Source organism: Portunus trituberculatus, chromosome 14 (genome assembly GCF_017591435.1).
Source record: "Portunus trituberculatus isolate SZX2019 chromosome 14, ASM1759143v1, whole genome shotgun sequence".
Taxonomy (NCBI): Eukaryota; Metazoa; Arthropoda; class Malacostraca; order Decapoda; family Portunidae; genus Portunus; species Portunus trituberculatus.
This window is the reverse complement of record NC_059268.1, coordinates 7,304,184-7,327,534: the sequence shown is the minus strand read 5'-3', so window position 1 is coordinate 7,327,534 and position 23,351 is coordinate 7,304,184. Positions and strand designations below refer to the sequence as shown.

Sequence of the window (23,351 nt, the reverse complement as noted above, 5' to 3'; positions counted from 1 at the left end):
AATGACCAGTTCGGGCGGCGCTGTTTCGCCACCCTCTATTTGTGCAGTTTGTAAAGTAGCGTTATGTATTACATTTCTTATACGTTTAATTTAGTGTGTTCTTTACTATATTTGTAGTTCATAATGTTTGCTCCCCACAGAAACAAGTTCGGATGGTAATGTTTGCAGGGCTAATAATGTGTGTAATGTGTATAACTCTACGGTAATGATGCAGTCTTTTTCACCATAAAATTTTTACTTTCGTTTGTCAGTGTTTGTTCCTGTGTTTTCCCCAGCAGGAATGGCTACGGCAGAAAAGTCGATATATTCCTGCCCTTGGATGATATACATTCATCCTTCTCGTCCTCATCACTTTTCTCACTTAGCCTGTTTCAGCTCCTTGTCTTTCCATTTCACTGGGTAGGAATCATCCTCTTGTACCCAACCTATGTTATGCCTACACACACATACTTGCATTACTTTCTTTTTTCTCAATCTTTCTGTTTTCATTCCATCTTAGTACCTATATAGGCTACTGCTTCTGATACCGCTTCACTAGTCTACACATGTACACTTAATTTCTTTGAATTTATGGTTGGGATGTCAGATTCTTCACATACAACACACGGTCGTAGAATGAGAAGTATATATATATATATATATATATATATATATATATATATATATATATATATATATATATATATATATATATAAATCAATAAATTGTAGATAAAGTAGAATAAAAATTCATTTCATCTCTCTCTCTCTCTCTCTCTCTCTCTCTCTCTCTTTAGGATGATGTGTAAATTCATAATGATGTGCAGAGAGAGAGAGAGAGAGAGAGAGAGAGAGAGAGAGCATAACTGTGTGACTGTCTAATATCTGGTTTCTGTGTGGTTCCTATGCCGTAAGTGATAATGTGGTATGGCTGAGATGGATGGGAGTGACTTGGTGTGGTATGAGTGTTGTGTGGTACGTAACCAAAATTGGCAACACTGGTAGCTGGTGTAACATGTGGCTGAAATCTTTGTTTGTGGTGTGGTTACATCATTGAGAGATCTCGAGATCATAGCTAGATACATAATTGGCCCTCGAAATGAATTTGAGTTTGAAACCCAATAGAGTGAATATACCATATATATATAGCAATCAGGGTGTCATGGCATACTGTATAGCATATATCCTATAGTGGAGGCATCAAATAAAAAAAAGAAATGGGAGACACCTGTATATTGTATGCTACAACTGACCTTTCGCCTTCTGGTGGGTAGATGAAGACGAGGCAAAGTTCACACAATTCAAATCGATGTTTTTATTCGAGGATTTTTTTTTTTTTTTTTCAGAAATAGAAAAATAAAATAATAAGATTACATATCGATCTACATTGAGTATTAGAAATAGAATCAAATAAATAGAATATATAACGGGTTAGTATTTTTTTTAAATGTGAACAGTATCTGAATCAATACATATTTTCCTTACAGTGATGCAGTTTGTGCGCCCATGAGTCTAAAAGTCAATCTGAATGGGTAAGGTTACATTGCGCCATCCTTTCGATTCTTTTTTCCCAGTAACTATCATAGCAGCTCATGTCTTTCTTTCTTATACAGGACCTGTTATGATCTAAGGGTATATCCATATAAAGTACGGATGATGTATTCCTCCATGTGAATATTGTTTCTTAAATACAAGTTGACATGTTACATTATCTTGCATAATGAACAATGTACTCAATAGATTTTTTTTTTAATGAAGAAATAGCACTGACCAAAAGCAACAAAACAATTAAAAAATCCCGCTGATGTGTCGGTCCAAAAAGATGTGACGAGGACCATAAAAAAATTAAGGATGGAATGGAAACTGTATTTGACATGATTACTGTGTGCTTACCTACATAATGTTATGACTTACGACTTAATGATACGCAGCGACGCTTTCACAGGTAATTAGTTATCTTGCAGCTAATCGAGTTAGATATAATTAATTATGAAATTGCTGTTTTGATACATAATCCCAGAGAGAGAGAGAGAGAGAGAGAGAGAGAGAGAGAGAGAGAGGAGCTACACTAACATGAGTAGCAGTTGCCATACCAGTAATTTTTTTTTTTTTTTTACGCAAGAGGGAGACTTGCCAAGGGCAACAATATGTGTGTGTGTGTGTGTGTGTGTGTGTGTATAATTATACATATACATATATATATATATATATATATATATATATATATATATATATATATATATATATATATATATATATATATCCACTGAAACTGCAAGTTCCCTAAAAGATTTTAGAGGAATTAGCCAAAAGATAGGGACGAATGTCTTGAAACCTCCCTCTTAAAAGAAGTTAAGTCGTAGGAAGGTAGAAATACAGAGGTAAGAATGATTAAGAATACTGGTTAACTTTTGCATTATAAAGTTGGAGAGAATAGGGATGGGAGGAAGAAGAAAACCTTGTGCAGCGAGGCCGCTGGAGGAAGGAAGGCACGCAGTTAACAAGATCAGTAGAGCAGTTAGCATGAAAATAGCTAAGATAAATGCATTAACATAAAAAATAAAGTAAAGAAGGCATTATACTCCTTTACTTACGCCCATCTCGAAATGCATGTCTGGAGAATGATTTCGAAGGACAATAATGATAACGTAAACAATGGACTACGTAGTTCATACCTATACTTTGCTTTTCTTCAGTAAAACCATGGGAATTGCTCAGTGTGTACCATCATTGGCCTCCTGAGGTTTAATTGTCTATCAGATTAAACATTGTCACAATATTATTGTAATGTGTACCTCAGTCATTCAACCATTCAATATCTAAAGAACCTAATCCCAAATGATGTGGCCATGACAGGGTTTTACACAACAGGCAATCGTTTTCCAAAAGCACTGTTGTAAAACATCTTTAAATAATCGCGAGTACAACAAGTTTTATTTACTTGCTCTTGGGAGTTACTAAACTAGAAAAATCATACATGCACCTTTTCTCATTATAACAGGAAAGGGTGTGTTCTTAGAAAATCTTTAATTTGTGTTAGCAATTTAATGAGCTGAAACCCTAAAGTAAAGAGCACTAAAATTAATGCCACTTATGAGTAAGATGAGAAGGTTTTATTCAGTGTTACCTGACTCAAATTTTGAAAGAAATAAAATGATACAAGGCAGTGTTTCTAATATATATAATTTTACATCACATTACTAGACACATTATAAGCTAAACCCATAAAGAAACATGAATTAAAACATAGTGAATGGTTAATAAGATACTGTAACACTGTCATGAGATAAACTTTATCAAATAATAGTAATAATAATAATAATAATAATAATAATAATAATAATAATAATAATAATAGTAATTAATGATACAAATAATAATAATAATAATAATAATAATAATAATAATAATAATAATAATAATAATAATAATAATAATAATAATAATAATAATAATTAATTATAAAAATAATAATAATGATAATAATAATAATAATAATAATAATAATAATAATAAAAATAATAATAACAATAATAATAATAATTAATAATAACAATTATTATTATAATAGTGATAATAATAATGATAATAATCATAATAATAATAATAATGATAATAATAATAATAATAATAATAATAATAATAATAATAATAATAATAACGATAATAGCAACCAATCAATAAATCACTTGCAATACTCTTTTGTAAGTCTTCTATAGGATCAGTTGCACTCACATTTCAACTCTCACATGAGTGGCTGTCTATTATTTCATAAACCAGATGATTTCATGTCTCCCACTGTTTTTCCATCACTTTCTAAGCCTTTGTAATCAACTCTCTTTTTCTTATGAAGAAGATTCATAACATCTCATACTGATGGGACACTGATTGCTTTAAGAATCCTTCTTAGAAACCTATATGTGCTTCACCCCTGCCTTTGTGTCATTACCATGTGCAAAAACTCAAGGACATTTGCAAACGTCCTCTTATTAATAACAAAATAATTAATAAATTTTCCAGTCTGGTTTATATCCTAATCCATGATGGTCTGCTTCAAATCTTACCATACTTTGTTTATCTCTGAGTGTTCATATTTATGTTTGTAAGGCTAAGCAAGTTTGTAATCTATAATCTGAAAATCACAAAATGCTTTCATGGAAAGCAGATTAAAATGCTGACTGACAGTTATCACTGAGTTACATAGAATGTCTGGTATCAGAAATAAGGAGGTGCTGAAAATACTATGTGTCTGGAAGCCAAACTGGTGCAATAGTGGAAAGATTGGAAAGAAACCTTTGCAAGTAAAATCAGTTGGGCAAGCTAGTACAGATCAGTGGTGGACTATGTGCTGCATCACTTCCAAATAATTGCTGGACCTCTTATCCTGCTGAAAGTAGGCTATGAATAATGATGATGTTCATGATGATTATGACAGTTTTGATAAAGGCTAATAAAACCTAAGGCAAAAGTTTCTAAAAACTGACACTGTTTATGTCAAGAAGTCAATGATGACAGCAGTACTGTCATGACAACTGTTGGTTACAGTGCACTAACTCAATGTAAAGAGCCAATGATCAGGACTCACACTTTTGGACCTTTAATCAAATAGAGTGGAAGCATAAATCATTGCTATATCTCTGAAAAAATTGCTATGAATGAAATTATTATGAGTAATGCTATGTATACATCCCAATACAGGTGTGCATGTAGGCCAATGGCAGCACCACCACTTGAAAGGCTTCACCTTGAACATTAAATCCCATTTCAGCACCATGTAAGCCTCCTATGCTTCAACCCCTTAGAGAATTGAAAGAATCTTCATCACCAGGCATAGCATAGCTACAACTGGCAGTGAATGACTGCCATCCCTAAGCTTCATCCCATGAACAACATGTTATACTAAATAGGAAACACAAAACAACAAGTGCTATGGACAGTTAATCCAGTTAACCAAGGCTTTGATATGATAACAGTTACCTCACATCACTAGGGTTATTACATCCAAACAACTCTTAAGTTGCTATGACAATATCAATGAATAAGAACACTTCACCAACAATCTGTCATACTAAGACTGCTTCCATATTAGTGTCCTGCATCAAAATACACAAGGGTTTCCTCAGCTGATTGTCATTCTTTCTTTCACTACCTGGCCCTCATGTATGATTCTTTAATTGTTTAGTTATTAAAGTTCCTCCATCTTCCTTTTATTACTTACACTTATCATGTATATCTCTGAGACTAATGTCTTAAACTCTTTCAGGTACTGTACCAGAGTTTTGTTTTTCCATATGGTAACATGATCAACTCCTTTGCTATTGTTTATTAACTTGCTTTTTCAACCTTGTGGTCAACATGAATAAGATACGTACAACCAGCATCAGCCATTTCTACCCATTCACTGAACAAGCAATGTGCAGGTTCGTCCTTTTCTGCACTTTGTATCATTACATATTGCCTCAGCTGTGACTTAACATCACAACATGATCAGTGGTACGAGCAGTCTTCTCCTCTCACTTCAAACAATTCTTCCCAGTTCTCACTCCATTAACAGAAGGAAAACTTAAAGTGGAAGCGTGTGCAATGTAAGCTGTTATTCACAAACCATGGAGAGTGAAAGATAGCAATGAAATATAATTATCTATCTACTATGTACAGTCCTCTCAGTAGATACACATGAGGTGTTGTTTCCTGGCTTTATCACATTCATTTTTCGTAGCAAGCTGTTTGGTGCTTTGAATATAACTATGTAATAATAATAATAATAATAATAATAATAATAATAATAATAATAATAATAATAATAATAATAATAATAATAATAATAATAATAATGATAATAATAATAATAATAATAATAATAATAATAATAATAATAATAATAATAATAATAATGAAAAAAAAAATAATAATAACAACAACAACAACAATTATAATGAACACTTAAAGCAAGCTACCATTCTTACTAAAACAATTGCTGACATAAATTTCTAAAACATATTCAGAGTGGAAGCAGTTTATAAGCTTGATTTTACATATATACATGTATAGACATTTATGCATTAATCAACATCTAAACATAAAACATGTCTACCCACAACAAAATCATGGGTTTTGTAACTATAATACATGGTTCGCACAGGATTAACAGAATCATTCTGAAATAATATGTGAATACACAAATGCTATGTCTCCTGATCTGCTGAAAAAAAGACCAAGTTTTCATAACGTATCTGGAAAAAAAATTATATATATATATATATATATATATATATATATATATATATATATATATATATATATATATATATATATATATATAATTATGTGGGCAAACAATGCATATCATATCTGGCTCAGTAATAGTTTTTGTTCATTATAAATTTTGTGTTTATTCTTGTGCTTCCCAAATCACTGCACCGCGCTAGAGTAGCAGTGAGATTATATAATGATTCTCTTTCTCTCTCTCTCTCTCTCTCTCTAGACGCTACGTGACACATATAGCTACTGCGGCGCCGTAAATCTCTCTCTCTCTCTCTCTCTCTCTCTCTCTCTCTCTCTCTTAAAAACTGCTAATGCTTGGAAATGGCTTAGATATAATATAAAATCTTTCTATAAGGCAGATATGAAAAGATATACACGAGGCTTCCTTCCCCTGCTCCTGGTGGCGATGATGGAAACGGGACGGACCAACGGAGAACCTTAAACAAGCGAACGCACACCCGAGGCTGCAATGTCTGGAGTCTTCAAGTGGCATCTGCGTCGAGACAACAAGAGCGGGGTGAGTGCAGGGCCTGGACGTCACCCCGCAACCACTCGCCGGAAGAGGGAAGCCCAGGGTCACGAGGCGGGGCGGGGCGTGAGGGCAGCCTGTGGCGCCTCATATTGACGGTCTGGCTTTCCGACTGTAATTCTTGGGGAAGTCGTCTTCAGGAATGGAGGGCGGCGACACCTACAGGAGGAGGGGCAGGAGGAGGAGAAGGATGAAAATGGGTTTTAGGTTTATCTCTACTTTATAGGCTATATATTACTCTCTGTCTTATCATCCTTGATGGGAATGTGGTTAGGTGTGTGTGTGTGTGAGAGAGAGAGAGAGAGAGAGAGAGAGAGAGAGAGAGAGAGAGAGAGAGAGAGAGAGAGAGAGAGAGAGAGAGAGAGAGAGAGAGAGAGAGATGGATGGATGGATGGATGGACTTAAGATTAGGCGCCGCAACAGAGAGAGAGAGAAAGAGAGAGAGAGAGAGAGAGAGAGAGAGAGAGAGAGAGAGAGAGAGACAGAGAGAGAGAGAGAGACAGAGAGAGAGACATGACTATCACCGTCTCCTAATGGCATCAACGTGACACTAGGGCCAGCATTGTTATCGCCGTGGACATTAATCGTCTTAATACTACTATCAATATCCTTGACATTACGGGGAATCAGTTCGCTAAGCTAGGGGTTCTCTTGTTATTAGTTCTTATCATTACTATTATTACTATCATTACCGGAAGCAATTTATCCTTTCTTTTTAAAACACAGGAACGCATCTTCAGAAATGACACTATATTCCTGTTTCTGCTGCATATCCATAGCCCATACATTGTCAAGCTCGATGAACTTTATAGGAGATGTTAGAGTCTACAGAAACCAATTGCAACTCTCAAACGCACTGGAGGGAATGGGTACAGTGCAGCCATGGAAACTGATCTGGTGGCGGAAAGAGAAGGCACGTAAAGCGGATAAGAAAACCAGTATTTTGACACGCTAGTTCTCTCGTAACAACTGTTTTCATAAGCTTCAGGAATAGCATCTCGAGTTCTTCTAGCTATTCCCCCACTGTTTTCTTCTCTTTTTTATGTCAAGGGACCGGCCACTGCCCACTAAGCTGCTCCGAAATAGCGAGAGAGAAAGAAAACCAAAAGCGATAATTAATTCAAGTGAGTTTTTCAGGAGTTTTGATGCTCTTTTCAAAACAATTCAAGGTGTAGGTACGAGGAAATACGGAAACAAGAAGACAGTTCCATGGCTTATCGGTAAAAGGAATGAAAAAATGGAAATATCAACTCCTGAATTGATATGATATGGCGGACTGAATATGGCTTAGAGTAAGACCGCGGGAGGAGAGGCATGTAGTAATCTAGTTTTGAAGACAAATAACTATGAAAATAATGAGAAGAAGTAGTAAGAGACATATTGCGCCAATGAGTAAGAGAATCATAATCGTCTGTTAGAAGGATGAAATCCATGATACGAATAGTTTTGATATCAGCCGAAACATAATCGTATTTAGATTATCAATAGAATTATGGAAGCTGCCTTGAAAGCTCCAGTAATTTTCAAAGATTGTTAGAAAACAGTCGAGATACATCGCTGAGATCTCTAAGGAAGCGGGCCCTGATACATATAGCTGGTGGGGAAAGGGATTTGAAGTACGTAGATGGAACCTTTTACCTAAGGAACCATAAAGGATCTGAAACTGTATGAGGAGAATTTAGTCATATGTTCGTAGTGATTTCTTATGTAAGTAGTTCCGAATGAATATTATTGCTATATACATCACCAATACATATAATAATAGTAAACTAAATAGCTAAACAAAACACTTATTACTATTATCATTATTTTTGTCACATCAAATTATCAAAGGAAATTGTCACTGTATAAAGACTCAGAATAAAAGCAACAAATTCGTGCTGGTTGATGTTTGGAATAACTTTAAATCTCTCTCACAATCTCGTCTGGCTTTTGACAACGTGCACATGGTATGGATTTTTCAATTACACACACACACACACACACACACACACACACACACACACACACACACACACACACACACACACACACACACACACACACACACACACACACACACACACACACACACACACACAGAGAGAGAGAGAGAGAGAGAGAGAGAGAGAGAGAGAGAGAGAGAGAGAGAGAGAGAGAGAGAGAGAGAGAGAGAGAGAGAGAGAGAGAGAGAGAGAGAGAGAGAGAGAGAGAGAGAGAGAGAGAGAGAGAGAGAGAACAAGATTTTCTATTTTAAATTTCACGCAATCTTTATTTGGACACTGTCTCACCCTTTCCTTCCCTGACCTACATATTCACCCCTTCTTTCTCTCTCTACATTCGCGCACGCGCACGCGCGCGCACAACACACACACACACACACACACACACACACACACACACACACACACACACACACACACTGTGTGTGTGTGTGTGTGTGTGTGTGTGTGTGTGTGTGTGTGTGTGTGTGTGTGTGTGTGCATCCTTGCCCTATGTACTATCCTTCTCTCCCTCTACTACTGCACAATGAATTCCTTTCTCCTCTCTTCCCTTTCTCTCTCTCTCTCTCTCTCTCTCTATCTCTCTCTGGTTACCTCCGTCAGGCCCTGCTGGAGGCGCTGCGGGTAGGGGCGTTTTCGGTCCATCCGCTCAAGGAACTTCTCAAACTGCTGGCGAAGATCGTGTTCAGAGCGGGAGGCAGCGGCGGCACTCCCTTGGTTGTCCTCCCCGGCTGCCTCTCCCTCCTCGTCCACCTCCTGAACATAATGGAATGTATGAGAGAGAGAGAGAGAGAGAGAGAGAGAGAGAGAGAGAGAGAGAGAGAGAGAGAGAGAGGTTCATAAGCAGCCCTGAGGCGGATACAATAAATAATGAAAAGTAAAGCGGACAATTACACACAGCAAATGCAGGGAAAGGTCAAAATATCCTGCACTGGTGACCGCTGACTCTTTCAAAGGCACATTGTAATAACAACATGCGTTTAGAAGATTTCCTGCTTTGTTTACTCATTATTGTCATTAGCATTTTATTTATTCATTTATTTCTTTATTAATTTTACGTCAAGTTGCCCAAATCTGTCAGGAATATCACGGCACCTCCTATATATATAACGAAGCCCTTTCATTTTTGGCAATTTTGAAAACCGTTGCCCAGTTATCCTTCATAATCTCAGACCGTGGATAGGATTCGAACCCCTGCGCGCTGCTCGGGTTCAAATCCTGTACCACTAGACTCGCTAGCGTCGATTTCTTATAAAAGAATATTAGCGTCTTCTCTGAGAATCTGGAAAAAAAAAACCTTTACGTATTCAACTGCCAACTGGGAGGTTATAGACGTGCCGCTATTATTAAAACTTATATGACGTGCTATAAAGTATTATTCCCTAGCTGCAGTGCAATTTGCCGCCGTCTAACTTCAATACAAAGCACTCTTGAGACATTTAATTGTTGTACAGACATCTTTAAAGATTATACTGGCTAAATACTGGAAAACCTATTCTTTCAGCCCATTCTTCCTTTCTTGTAGGAGGTGTGAAGGTTATGCACAATGCTTTCTAAGGTGGGAGTTCTATATCGCAATGAAAGGCTTAAGAGAGGCAATGCTCCCTATAGTATGATTAAATTTTTATTGTAACCTTTGAAAAATTTCAAGTAGGTGCCGGAAATACGCCCAAGTCTTCATGTGGCAGTTCCCATATATGAAACATACCTACCATATCCAACTATCATCCTTGACCATATATTAATCTAATTCTCTTTTAAAGCTCCAGTGACAGCACTCATATATTTCGGTCCCAAGGGTACATTCGACAACAGTATTATCTAGTGGAAATTACTGAGGTTTTCAAGGCTATTTTCACGACTCCAATGATATTTTAACAAAGATTGCATCATCGCTGGGAAAATATTAATGACAACACGACAAGTCATCTCTGTGACCTTTGAAAATCATCCTTATGGAAGTCCAGGGCGTTTCGAAATACGGGGCCCTGAGAAGGAACAAAGAGACAAGGCGGACGAGTGAACAAAACGAAAGGAGAAAAGAAATGAAAAAAATGAGAAACCCAAAGAAAAGACGAAAAAAAAGAAAGAAACAGAAGGACAACTGAACACGGTGAATTAAAGAGAAAATGAAAAAAAAATAACGAAAAAGAGCAAGATGAGAAGAAAACGGGAAAGAAATAAGAAAAAAAATAAGTTGGAAGAGAAGGAAAAGGAAAAGGAGAAAGAAAAGAAGACAAAGGAATTAAATAAAATGCTGAAAAGACGAAGAAACAGACCCAAAACAACAAATACTCGACATTGTGTGTGTGTGTGTGTGTGTGTGTGTGTGTGTGTGTGTGTGTGTGTGTGTGTGTGTGTGTGTGTGTGATAATGCCACGTATCCAGTCAGGGCCTTCAACCTTATGACATAATGAATAACTTATTGCCGTGAACAACCCATTCCTTCCTCCCAAGCGGTAACGATTCCTCTCTTTGCTGAGTCTCTGCTGATTGTTGTATGATGTGACACGGAACGGACAGCTAAACACGAGGTAGTGGTGATTTCTTGGCGGCATAGGTGAACAGAGTGGATATTTGTAGTAGTAGTAGTAGTAGTAGTAGTAGTAGTAGTAGTAGTAGTAGTAGTAATAGTAGTAGTAGTAGCAGTAGTAGTTTCTGCTATTGTTTTCGGTGGTAGTGGTGGTGGTGGCTAAGATCTTCCTGTCTTTACAACGGTACATTTCTCTATTGGTCTTCCTTCTTCACCTACAAGTCGTAATTTGTGCATCATTTTCCTCTCTCTCTCTCTCTCTCTCTCTCTCTCTCTCTCTCTCTCTCTCTCTCTCTCTCTCTCTCTCTCTCTCTCTCTACCATTCCTCACTTTCTTTCTCTTTATTTTCTTTCTCAGCTATTCCTTTACCTTTTCCCTTTAGGTCAAAGGAAATATATTTACCCGTTTTCCCTCTCTGCCTTCAATTGTTCCTTACTTTAACGTGACTTTTTTTTTTCTTTCTCTCAGGTTATGGATTTTATATACATACGAGTAATGTGGTGACGGAGGAGTCGCGTAAAATTTAAGGTTAGAGTTAGCCAAGGAGCCTCCACGCCCGTTCTTTGGCAGTGAGGAGGAAGAGGAGGTAGAGGAGGAGGAGGAGGAGGAGGAGGAAGTGAATCATCCCCTGGTAACTGATTCACACGCTTTCACATGTCATTAATGCGCCGCCCTATTTTAAGCTCCCCTCTTCTTGAAACTGGAGAAAATTAGACTAAACAGTAAAATGCAAAACGTCTCGACTTAACAGTTCAAACATGCAGTAAAGAGGTGAGCAAGCTGTATTGATTCACGCGCCTTGATAGCAGCGGCCTACTTGCAGTGACCTTTCTCTAAAAATACAAGGGGGATTCTAGTAGATGGTGCAATGAAACGCGGCTGGCTGAACTAATCTAACGTATGGTAAAGAGTCCTGACCTGAGCAGTTGTATTAGTTTGTCTACGAGGGAGAAACGGGGTGAAGGACGGGAATAACTGGAGAGGGTCCAGTTTTAACCTTCATGAGAACAACAACAGCAACAGCAACAAGAACAACAACAAAAATAATAATTATAATAATAAAAGAGAAAGAGGAGGAGGTGGCGCAGAAGGAGGAGGAGGAGGAGGAGGAGGAGGAGGAGGAGGAGGAGGAGGAGGAGGAGGAGGAGGAGGAGGAACGAGGAAGAGGAGACAGCAGCGTGGTAACTTCCGTGCAGGGATCGCGTGTTCCTGACTAGTGTGGGTCCGTTGTCAGCTCCTTGCAAATGATATAACCTCACGTACAAGAAAGTATAGGAAGGAAGACTGAAGTGACACGGACAGTGAGGGGAAAGGAGTGATGGAGATGGAGATGCAGGGAGGGAGGAAAGGACTAAAGACAAGAGATAGAACATTCATACGAGAAAGAAAGACGAGGAATATTGAAGAGAAGAGGAAAAACATTTGAAGGAGAAAAGGCGAAACATTTGTAGGATGATAACTGAAGGGGAAGGAAGATGCATTTATAGGATGTAAAGAACTGAAGCAGAGAAGAGACAAATCTTTTGTGAAGGAAGAGGCGTGATGAAGACGAAAGTGCAGAGCAGGAGAGATAGGAGAGAACTGAAGCAGAGATGGACTGACTACATAAAGAAAGATGTAAAAGATATACAGCAGTCAGAGGAACAAGAGCACGACCCGGATGGATAAAGAAGAGATATCAGAAACATTGACCTCTCATGAAGACGGGAGATAATATGCAAAGATTACCTATTACTATTTTGGACAATGCTCTATTACGGTTATTGATGGCCATGGTGTGCTTAATACAGTGGTACTCGAAAAAGAGCTATTCCTTCCATTTTAAACTGAATACAGTGACGTGAAGGAAAAAGGCTGATATTTTTCGCATGAAGTCGAGAGTAAAAAACAGCTTGAATTTTTACTTTTTCTACTAACTGTGTAAACGGAACGAGAATCAATTTGCTTTTCTAAAACACTGAAATAATGTAATAACTTCAGTCCTATAAAAATTACCTTCACGTCGCTTGAAGTCACGAATTAAACACAGCATAAATTTTAATTATTCCACTAATTCTGTAGAAGTAAGAAGAACCAATTTGCTTGTCTAGAACCCCTGAATAACCTAAACACAGCCCCTTTTGCAAGTCCTTTACGCCACCTCAACGTTCACACCCTCGCCACACGGGAAGATGCCCCAGGTGTGATCGACCCCACTGATAATACTCTTGACACTTCACAGAGGGAGGAGTAAGTAATTATTAGCTAAAACTACCAAGGCCACAGCTAAGGCTCATATTCTTGATTGTTTTGGGTTTTCATAAAAGACTATTTTCAAAGTCCATTTAAATTACTTGGTTTCTCATGATTTATATCTTTGTTTCTTCTTTTCCATTTACGGTTCATTAGACATAATTCTTACTCAAATCTCACGAGGATCACACAGAAAATTTTTCAGTGATTTAACTATAGCTTGTTAAAAGATAGTCGAGATAAGAGTCCCAAACTGTTGAAAATACGAATCATAGTCATGTTAAGGGACAGTAAAGATTGGTGGTGAAGAGATGACAGTTCATTCAATGCACCGGGAGCGTGCTCTGAAAGACTCTAGTCAAGTGGAAGTATATAGCGTTAATGATAGTTTTGTAAATATTCTGCATCATCAATAGAAAAATCACTCATAAGAACACGGCCTTTGATAATTGCACATAATGAGAGTGCAAAACGTTTAAAATACTGGCGGGGTATTCGAACAGCTACGAGATTCTTGAAGATCATGAGATAAAGAAAGGAGGATTCGTGGAAATGCTACAAATGGGAACAGAAAGGTGGAAAGTGAAGGCTGCTGTCCCGTGTTTGAGTGTTTGAACATAACGTCAACTCTTCCCTTAACCAGCTAGACGCTCAGCACAAAAGGATTGGATTTCACCAAAGCTTTGTCGCTCTCAAAGGAGGAAAATTATCTTTTGTCCGCAATAGATCCTCAGAGACGTGTTTTTTTCTATTTCTATCTCTTTTTTCTATTTGTTTCTTAGTCTCTTCCGAATTTTCTTTTATGTTCTACGATGCGGTATACAAAGAGAGAGAGAGAGAGAGAGAGAGAGAGAGAGAGAGAGAGAGAGAGAGAGAGAGAGAGAGAGAGAGAGAGAGAGAGAGAGAGAGAGAGAGAGAGAGAGAGAGAGAGAGAGAGAGAGAGAGAGAGAGAGAGAGAGAGAAATTTTATATATATATATATATATATATATATATATATATATATATATTGCCTATCTATCTATTTATCTATTCAACGAAACTACTTCCCTACCCATCTATGGACGTTTCGATGCCTCCCACTGACTCTTCAACAGACTATAGGATAAGCTCCTGGCTTTTCAGGGATGCTTTAAAAATTCAAGTGATACTTTAGCATGCATTTTTACAGCATAAATGAAAAACACATCATAAAAACCGGCCGAATCACTTCCAAGGTCTCTTAAAAATATTCTGAAACACTTATGCACTGCACCTCTATTGCATTCCAACACCTTTAGCTGAAGTTGCAGTTTTCATGGGTATTTTTACGGTCCTAGTGACAGATTAACGAGAAACACTCTTGAGAATGCGGCTAATCATCTCTGTGGCCCTTGAGAACAGTCGTGGTAAGAGAGCAAAGTGTTTCAGTGAGATAAGCTAGACGGCGCCAAAGAGCACGCACCAAGCAGCCTCCTCTTTGCCTTTGTTTATGAGAGAGCCAGGTGGTGTTCCCACGTCAGTGCCTCGGCCCAACCAAGGTGGCTGCGTGGGTGTGTGTGTACCCAGGCGCCCGGGCACGAACAAGGATGAGGAACAGTATAGCCTCTCAACCCTGGGCACGACGGCACACTAGGCACAGGGGCAAGCCACTTATCTCACTATCGGCAGCTTATGGCACATGCACGCTGCTCACAAAGATACGAAAATTTAGTGTTTGCCGCAGAGAGAGAGAGAGAGAGAGAGAGAGAGAGAGAGAGAGAGAGATGCGCACCAAATTTGTGTAGCAGCCAAGAATGTTCTTTTTCTTCATCTTTCGCCATGTTTCTCATCGATCATAACTGGCGCCCCGACACGAGCCTAAAAACACTGCCTAAAACAATGGTAGCTACAGAGTATAGATAGATAGACAGATAGATAGATGTAGATGTTTACTAATCACAACTTTTAGAATGACAGTGAAATAAATTTTCGTAATACAATATCACAGAAATAAAACTTTGAAAATAGTTACAGCAAGAGAGCTGTAGTCAAGCAGTATATGTTGACAGATAACAACACACAGCCTGAAAGAAATGCAGTCCACAAACACACTAAACAAACTTATGAGAAAACTACGAATCCTTTATCATATTCAAATTTAATATTGCCATTTCATATTTCATGAGTAAAGCAAAATAAATAAACAACTTGTTTCAGAGAGACAGTTTATCCCTGGATATCTTATTCATTCAAGAGTAAATCTAGTCTTATATTAGTCTTCTAATTCTGGTTGGCATCACAATTTTTTTTCTCTTATACAATGTTGTCTCTTTCACCGACTTTTTTTCTTTTAGTGTTGACAGCCTTAAGTTTTCGCTCTATTAAAAGTTTTGACAGCTTTCAAGTAGATTTTTCATTATCATTGTTAATCTGACAAGGATTTTATATTATAAATTGAAAACTTGTCTTGAAGACTGAGTGATGATGTATGTCTGTAACTTTCAAAAGCAATCCATATGGAATAATAATATTTTAGAAAATGGCCTTCGAATTCTTGACTATACATAGATTGGTCGAGTGCAGAGCAGACATTTTGCTTGCATGGTCGAGCATCAGAACAACAGCTTTGCCTTGTCCTTAGCACCTTTGCCGCCGCCACACGCTCCGCCACGCACTAAGCACGCACACTTCACCCCCACCGGTCTTGCATCTTAACTTTAGGGTCATGAAACTGCCAGCGGAACGAGAGGGTGTGGTGCGCGGCTTCCCTCACGGCCTCTAAATGGTCCATCACGACGCCGGGGAGGCTGTGCCGCTGTGAAGCGCTGTCTCTTAGCAACTTGCGAGATTAGTAATGGACTACTTTTCAAATGGCTCAGTGATATAATAATAACCTAAGGATATTAATTATAGGTGTATTCTATCTTCGTATACATCGGATCACACCTTGTTGTTGTTGTTATCGTCATCATCACTGCTATTGCATTATTATTGCTAGTAGTATTACATATCTACTTTGCAAACCTGAATCAATTAAGTTTTCAAAATCATACAGAGAGTAAGACGCAAATAAATGAATACCGAAAGAACATACTACTACCACTACCACTACTACTACTCCTACTACCACCACCACCACGTACACAAGAATACCACCACCACACTAAATAAAGGCTCGCAGTGTCTTGTGCCAGCAGGGTAGCGCGAGAAATATGCCCGTGAATACCTACGTAAGTGCATTTCTGTCCGTTGGTGTCCGGAAGAGAGAGAGAGAGAGAGAGAGAGAGAGAGAGAGAGAGAGAGAGAGAGAGAGAATGTGTGTATAGCCTCGGTGGTCCTCATATTGCCAAGATTATGATGGCAGTAATGCAGGGGCGAAATGAGAGAGTACTGGTTGATGCAGCAGGGAAGTGGAAATGGGAAATGGAAATATGATGTTGATGGTGGTCAGCGGAGTGAGGCAGAGGATGTAGCATTAGGTTCGTAATGGCAGTGAGGAGAGTAGAGTCGATGAGTAGGCTAGATTATATGATAGTAGTTAGTGAAGCATACTAATGGTTACAAGAGCATGATAAAGAAAACGGTGGTAATTTAAATAAGATAGATATTTTAATGGTGGTTGTTATATAAATCATATTATGCAATTGGTCGTAAAAAGTGGTGAAATCTGGCAAGAATGTTTCGGATATGAGACAAACATGACAGAAATAGTGATGATATAGATACAAGTAGTAAAAATAGCATTAGTTAGATTAAGGCAGATAGTGGAGAGATAAAAGTCATGAAGCAGAAGTAGAGGACACGGCATAGAGTGATTAAAGCAGAAGAAAAGGAAGGACAAGATAATAACCTGAGTGATTAGATAATTAGAGGACTACACAAATGTTACGAAAGCAGAATATGTCAGTCATCCTTCGTGGTCACCAATTACTCCGTCTGCGGTGCACCACGGGTAATGAACAAAGAAGAGAGAAGATGGAGATAAAGAAGAAGAAGAAGAAGAAGAAGAAGAAGAAGAAGAAGAAGAAGGAGAAGGAGAAGAAGAAGAAGACGAAGAAGAAATTTTCAAGAACAAGAAAATAACAAAGACAAGGAGAGGAAGAAAATAATAAAAGATAAAGGAAGAGGAGGTGGAGGAAAACAACAAAAACAAAAACAAAAACAACAACAACAATAACAACAAAACAATAATAACAACAACTACTACGACAACATCCCTTCCATCAACAACATTCCCTCCAGTTCACAGTAAACACACCCAAAAAAAAAAAAAACATCCCTGGTTCTATATTTATATTCATCACAACCCGTAACTGGATCACGAGATAGCGTCCTTACATAGACTCGCCTGGATGCGTTAATGCTAATCCAGAAGTGCTTCCTAAGGGGTTTCACAGACTGCCGTTACAGTCTACTACAGTGGTAAGGGATGTGAGAAAAAAGGATTACATGGGATTACACAGGAAGAGCAGTAGAGACGATACCGGGGCTATGGCGAGGGTTTTTGGTGAACTATGCGCTTTTACTAGACACCTACATGTGGATGGAATAGGATAGAAATAGAGCAATGTTTCTCCCCGTCATCTTCCTCCGCAAAGCAGTCAGACGTGAACACAAATTCAAGTACACAATGTCTGTTGAAGTACATGTTTTTGTTAGCAATCTGTGTGTGGGCGAACGGGGTAGAAATGAAGCAATGTTTCTCCCCGTCAACTTTTTAGCAAAACAGTCAGGCATGAACATAATTGCTCCTATTCTTAAACACTGTTCTCTCTCGTACCAAGACTATGATCCTAGAGAGATTGTCATTCGGGTTCTCCTAAGTGTTTTGCTAATGGTAGTGCAAAATGTCTGTTAAACTCTCTAGAATCATGAAAACTTCCCTGAGAATTGCAGTAGTTTTTGTTGCAACTTTTTAAAATGTAAGAGATAAGACGACAAAATGTTTAGGAATAAGGGTTTACAGTATTTACCTTGCAAATAATAAGGTCATAAAATTTAATGGTAAGAGGAAAATTTGAAGAACGAATGAATGACTGACTTTAATGCAACAACGGAATCATAATGAAATGAAATGATGGCACGATTAATATTTCACTGTGTCCTCAGCTGGCATAGTGACTTTGGCAAGTAAGGACACACGAACATGGTAATTATCATAGAATGATTCTCTCCCTGACACTTTGTCTTAAAATTTGTTGCAGATTTATTTCATTGTCACTAAAGCCATTATCTAACTTATAATTGTATTATTCTATCATATTATAATTAAGTAAAAATCTTTTAACAGATGTTAAACGTTCTTAATAAGATACGTAGATCAGTCAGCGAGTGAAAGAATCAATCTGTGACAATATTACAATGTTCGCATGCCTCGGTGGCAAAATTCCTGCGGCAAAGTTGGTGAAACAGCCTAGTGGTGATGAAATCTTAGGTGAGGGTGAGGAATACCTAAAGTAGTAACAATCAGGTGTTGTTGTTATACTTATCGCTAGAGAGATATGATAGGCGAAGCTATTTCATTTACCATTATACAAATATTTATTTATCTTTTATTAATTTTCTTATGTAGGAGGGACACACACACACACACACACACACACACACGCACAACTGTTTTTTCAGCTCATACAACTCTCAGGTTCAAACATCGTGGATAGCCTGAAGCTCTTAGCTGAGGCCAAGGCTTTCTTGACCCTTTAAGTACCGTGGCTTCTCAGCTCCTCTCTTTCAGTATCGCGCCATCAGCTTCATAACATTCAGGATGTCATACTAAGCCTTGGTAACACTTTTTGTAATCAAGAGGCTAAAAAAAATAATCGTTGGTTAGGAATTCAATGCATTTTTATTTACATTTACGCTATTCTGACTAAAAATAAATGATTTTGTTTAAGAAATTGAATAGTACTGAATATATTAAAGAAAATAGTTTTGTGCAAATTTTGATCATAATTTCAAAACACAACATAGGAAGAGATAGAATGTTTTCGAATGTTTTATAACACATGTAGTTTAGTTAATGTTGTTAAGAGTTTTCGAGTTACTCATGCAGATATATTCATGGATGAGGACGATAGGTGAATATAAGTATGTTATGTTTCATGCAGGGATTATCACATGCATGCTTGATGGATAAGTAGAAATAAGAAAGTACGTCCAGGGATTACCATGTGTAGGCTTAACAGCTTCTTTCAACTTCCCTTACTGTCTAATATTCTAATCCTGCAATCATCATCATTACCAGTATCACCCGAGCTACCGCCGCCTCACAGTCTCACCCCCGCAGCCTGTACCACGTGTTGCCTTGGCAGAGTGTAGTGTCACGGTGTGTGGTGTGCGGGGCAAGCAAAATGGTGCAGTGATGCGGTCAATACTACACACATCGGTACCGGTCATCACACTGCTGCTCGTCACTGTGGCCAGCTGTGTATGAGACAGTCCAAGAGAATCTACCCATGTATTGATCACCACTGATACCCATATATAAGAATGAGACTTAGTGATCTTTGGTTTATTCTAGTTGGTAAAAGTAACTTCCGTGCAGCCGAGTTAAGGTGTTACATGCGTCTTTAATGTTTTTACTGCTTTGGTCATGTTTTGCCAAGTTAACCCACGCATCGATCACCACTGCCACCCATATGTCAGAATGAGATTTGCTGATCTTTGCTTTACTCAAGATGGTGAAACTTTGACTTATGCGCAGTGAGTTAAGGTTGGCATATCTTTAACTTTTTACTGCTTTGCTCGTCTTTTGCCAACATTCAGAGGAGTTTAAGCATCTAGTTTGCATAGATAAACAAGGTAAACTCTGGAATTCCGTGCCTGATTCTGTACTTCTCCCTTCCTGACTTGAATTGTTTCAGTAGGAAGGTCTCAAGAGAGTACATGGATAAAAGGAATGAGAACTGAAAAATAATACTAACTCGTGTATTAGTAAGTTTGACAGGGTGAGAGAGAAATGAAAAAAAAAAAAAAAATAGTACAGCTTTATGATCAATTACTGCTTTCAGTGTTTCTCTCTCTCTCTCTCTCTCTCTCTCTCTCTCTCTCTCTCTCTCTCTCTCTCTCTCTCTCTCTCTCTCTCTCTCTCTCTCTCTCTCTCTCTCTCTCTCTCTCTCTCTCTCTCTCTCTCTCATTTAACCTTCCATTTCAATCCTTCTTTCTACACTACCTTCGCAACTACACTCACCACGAACTCCGTCTCCTGTGGTAAAGCTTCTCCATTGCAGATGTATTTTTCATAAGGTCAGACGGAAGAAGAGCCAGAAAGAAAGGGGAAGAGATGCTCATGAGAATACACCAACGCACGCAACTTTACATATTTTTCTTTTACTTTGAGAGATGGAAAGACAAACCAAGTGTAGAAATAGAAACACACGTATTTTTTTTTCTTTTTTTTTCTTTTTTGCAGGAGTATATGTCGAAGTTCTCCATAAAACGTACCCGTTACAAAATAAAAAGAAAATAAAAAGACACATAAAAGATAAGTATATCTAGTATAGTTCTCCCGCTAACCTGACACTCTTCCAACTTCTGGTTAGGGAAGGAAGAGAAAAATAGTTGACCGAGTGAAAAGTCTACTGAAGTTTATTAATTAAAGTTACAAGGAGTGGAGGTATCGTGTTAGAGATATCATGTGAGTATTAAAACCGTCATGTTATTGAGGATTGGATAAAAAAAAATACAGACCAGGTACATTGCAATGGTTATAAAAGTGAGGAGTGGATATGGATAGACAAGAGATTACATTCGCATTAAAACTGATACAATGAGAGATGGATAAAAGAGAACTGAGAGGAATAAAAAAGAAACATGATCTTACTGTTGATATTGCTCTGTCATGCGAAAACTGAGAGGTGAATAGAAGGAATGAGGATGAAAGAGAACTTAAAGAATGAAAGATAAAGATAATTTTACTGTTGATATTTCTCATGCGAAGACTGATAGGAGAATAGGAGGGGATTATTATTTAAAGAGCCGTGTTAGAATGATAGTACATAAATAAATAAAAAATACACATTATTTCTCCATGAAAATGTTTGCTTTTTGGAAAAATAGGAAGGTGGATAAAGGAGATACTCTGTGTTATGTGTATATATAAAAAAAATCTTGCTTACGAACATAAAGAAGGGAATAAGAACATTGGTGCTATTGTTCAAACTCTTGTGTCAGAATGTTAACCAAGACACGAAAAGAGAAGAGCGATCACGTTACGAGCAAAGATTTGTGCCATACGGAGACTGAGAGGTGAACACAGGATAAGAGAGAGAGAGAGAGAGAGAGAGAGAGAGAGAGAGAGAGAGAGAGAGAGAGAGAGAGAGAGAGAGAGAGAGAGAGAGAGAGAGAGAGAGAGAGAGAGAGAGAGAGAGAGAGAGAGAGAGAGAGAGAATCATGTCGAGTGTTACAAGACCAGAAAGAGATTTTGTGCAGACTCCATTGTGTGTGTTCCGAGCGCCAAGGCCAGGAAGGGATCAGAAGTCATTCAAAATAAGAAGAAAAATAAAAAAGATCACATGACGGACGCGTTGAGAAATGAAAGAGGGAAAAAAATCTTTGTATTGTTAAAGGTTATATTTTTAGAAGTAAATGGCGCTATTCATATTAAGATGAAGAACAAAAGTGTTAAAAATAATCGCATTAATAGTAATAATGATAATATAAAAATAATAATAATAATGGCTAAAGAAGTAGAGGAAAAGCAAACAAGGGAAATAAAATAAACAAAAGAAGAGGTGCGCGTGAGAGTACGAGTAATATTTATACACTTGCTCCTCCTCCTTCTCTTCCTCCTCCTCTTCCTCTTTTTCCTCTTCACCTCCTCTTCTCTTCCTCCTGCTGCTGCTGCGACTCCTTCGGACAACCGCAGGAATGTACTCAGTGTTAGCGTTTTTTTCTTTATTTTTCTCTCTCACCTAAAGAGTGGAAGATCTGGCGACATTTCTCCCCACACACACACACACACACACACACACACACACACACACACAACCAAATATCATGAACTCAACAATAATAGTAATAATAATAATAATAATAATAATAATAATAATAATAATAATAATAACAGTGAGAAGGGGAGCTGGAGGATTAATTAAGAAGCATCACCAGAAAAGAACAACAACAACAACAAACCTGTAATTCTCTCTAACTCTATTATTACAGACTCTTCTCACGTCTTCTTCTTCCTCCTCTTCTTCTTGCCCTCCTTCTCCTATCATTATTTTACTATCATCATCATCATCAACATTTATTATCATCCATACCATTTCCATTACCATGACACCCAGCATTCTAATGAACAGTAATGTGACGAACTTAGCACGCACGCACTCACTCACTCACGCATGCACGCACGCACGCACGCACACACACACACACACACACACACACACACACACAAGACGAGTATTAAGTAAGACCTTTTAAGAACGAGAGAGAGAGAGAGAGAGAGAGAGAGAGAGAGAGAGAGAGAGAGAGAGAGAGAGAGAGAGAGAGAAATAAAGGAAGAAAAACTTGATTGAGGCCACCACCGCAAGCCAGGGCAGAATGACAAGGGTGTTCCGACACAAGGACACACTTGAGAACACAACAGGTGACGTGCAGTGAGTGAGTGGCCAGACAGAGACGGAGACGCAGACAGGCAGCCACCACCGACCGCCCCAGCAGCCACGCCACTCCTGCATTGGTTCACATTACACCGTCCTCTGTCGCTACCTCAGACACACCGGTAGATTTTGCGCTGCGCTTGAAACCTCATCCATCTGCGTCATTGTCTTGTATTGTCCTTTTGTATGCTTTATGTGTGTGTTTATTTAGGTTGTTAATTTGGGTTTTATTTGGTGCATTCTCAATTCATTTCTCTATTTTCTAT

At 38.1% G+C, this 23,351-nt stretch overlaps 1 protein-coding gene across 1 annotated transcript in view; it reads right to left on the bottom strand.

Annotated features, from left to right (window-relative positions):
* Nucleotides 1-5,329: 5,329 nt before the first annotated feature.
* The window catches only part of LOC123503545, a 59,733-nt gene continuing 41,711 nt past the window's right edge, over nt 5,330-23,351 (bottom strand). The window contains exons 3-4 of the mRNA XM_045253398.1: nt 9,349-9,510; nt 5,330-6,931 (exon numbers count right to left, since the gene is read on the bottom strand). Of these exons, the coding sequence (XP_045109333.1) occupies nt 6,860-6,931; nt 9,349-9,510 (234 nt within the window). The 3' untranslated portion in view covers nt 5,330-6,859. The remainder of the gene's footprint in view (nt 6,932-9,348; nt 9,511-23,351) is intronic.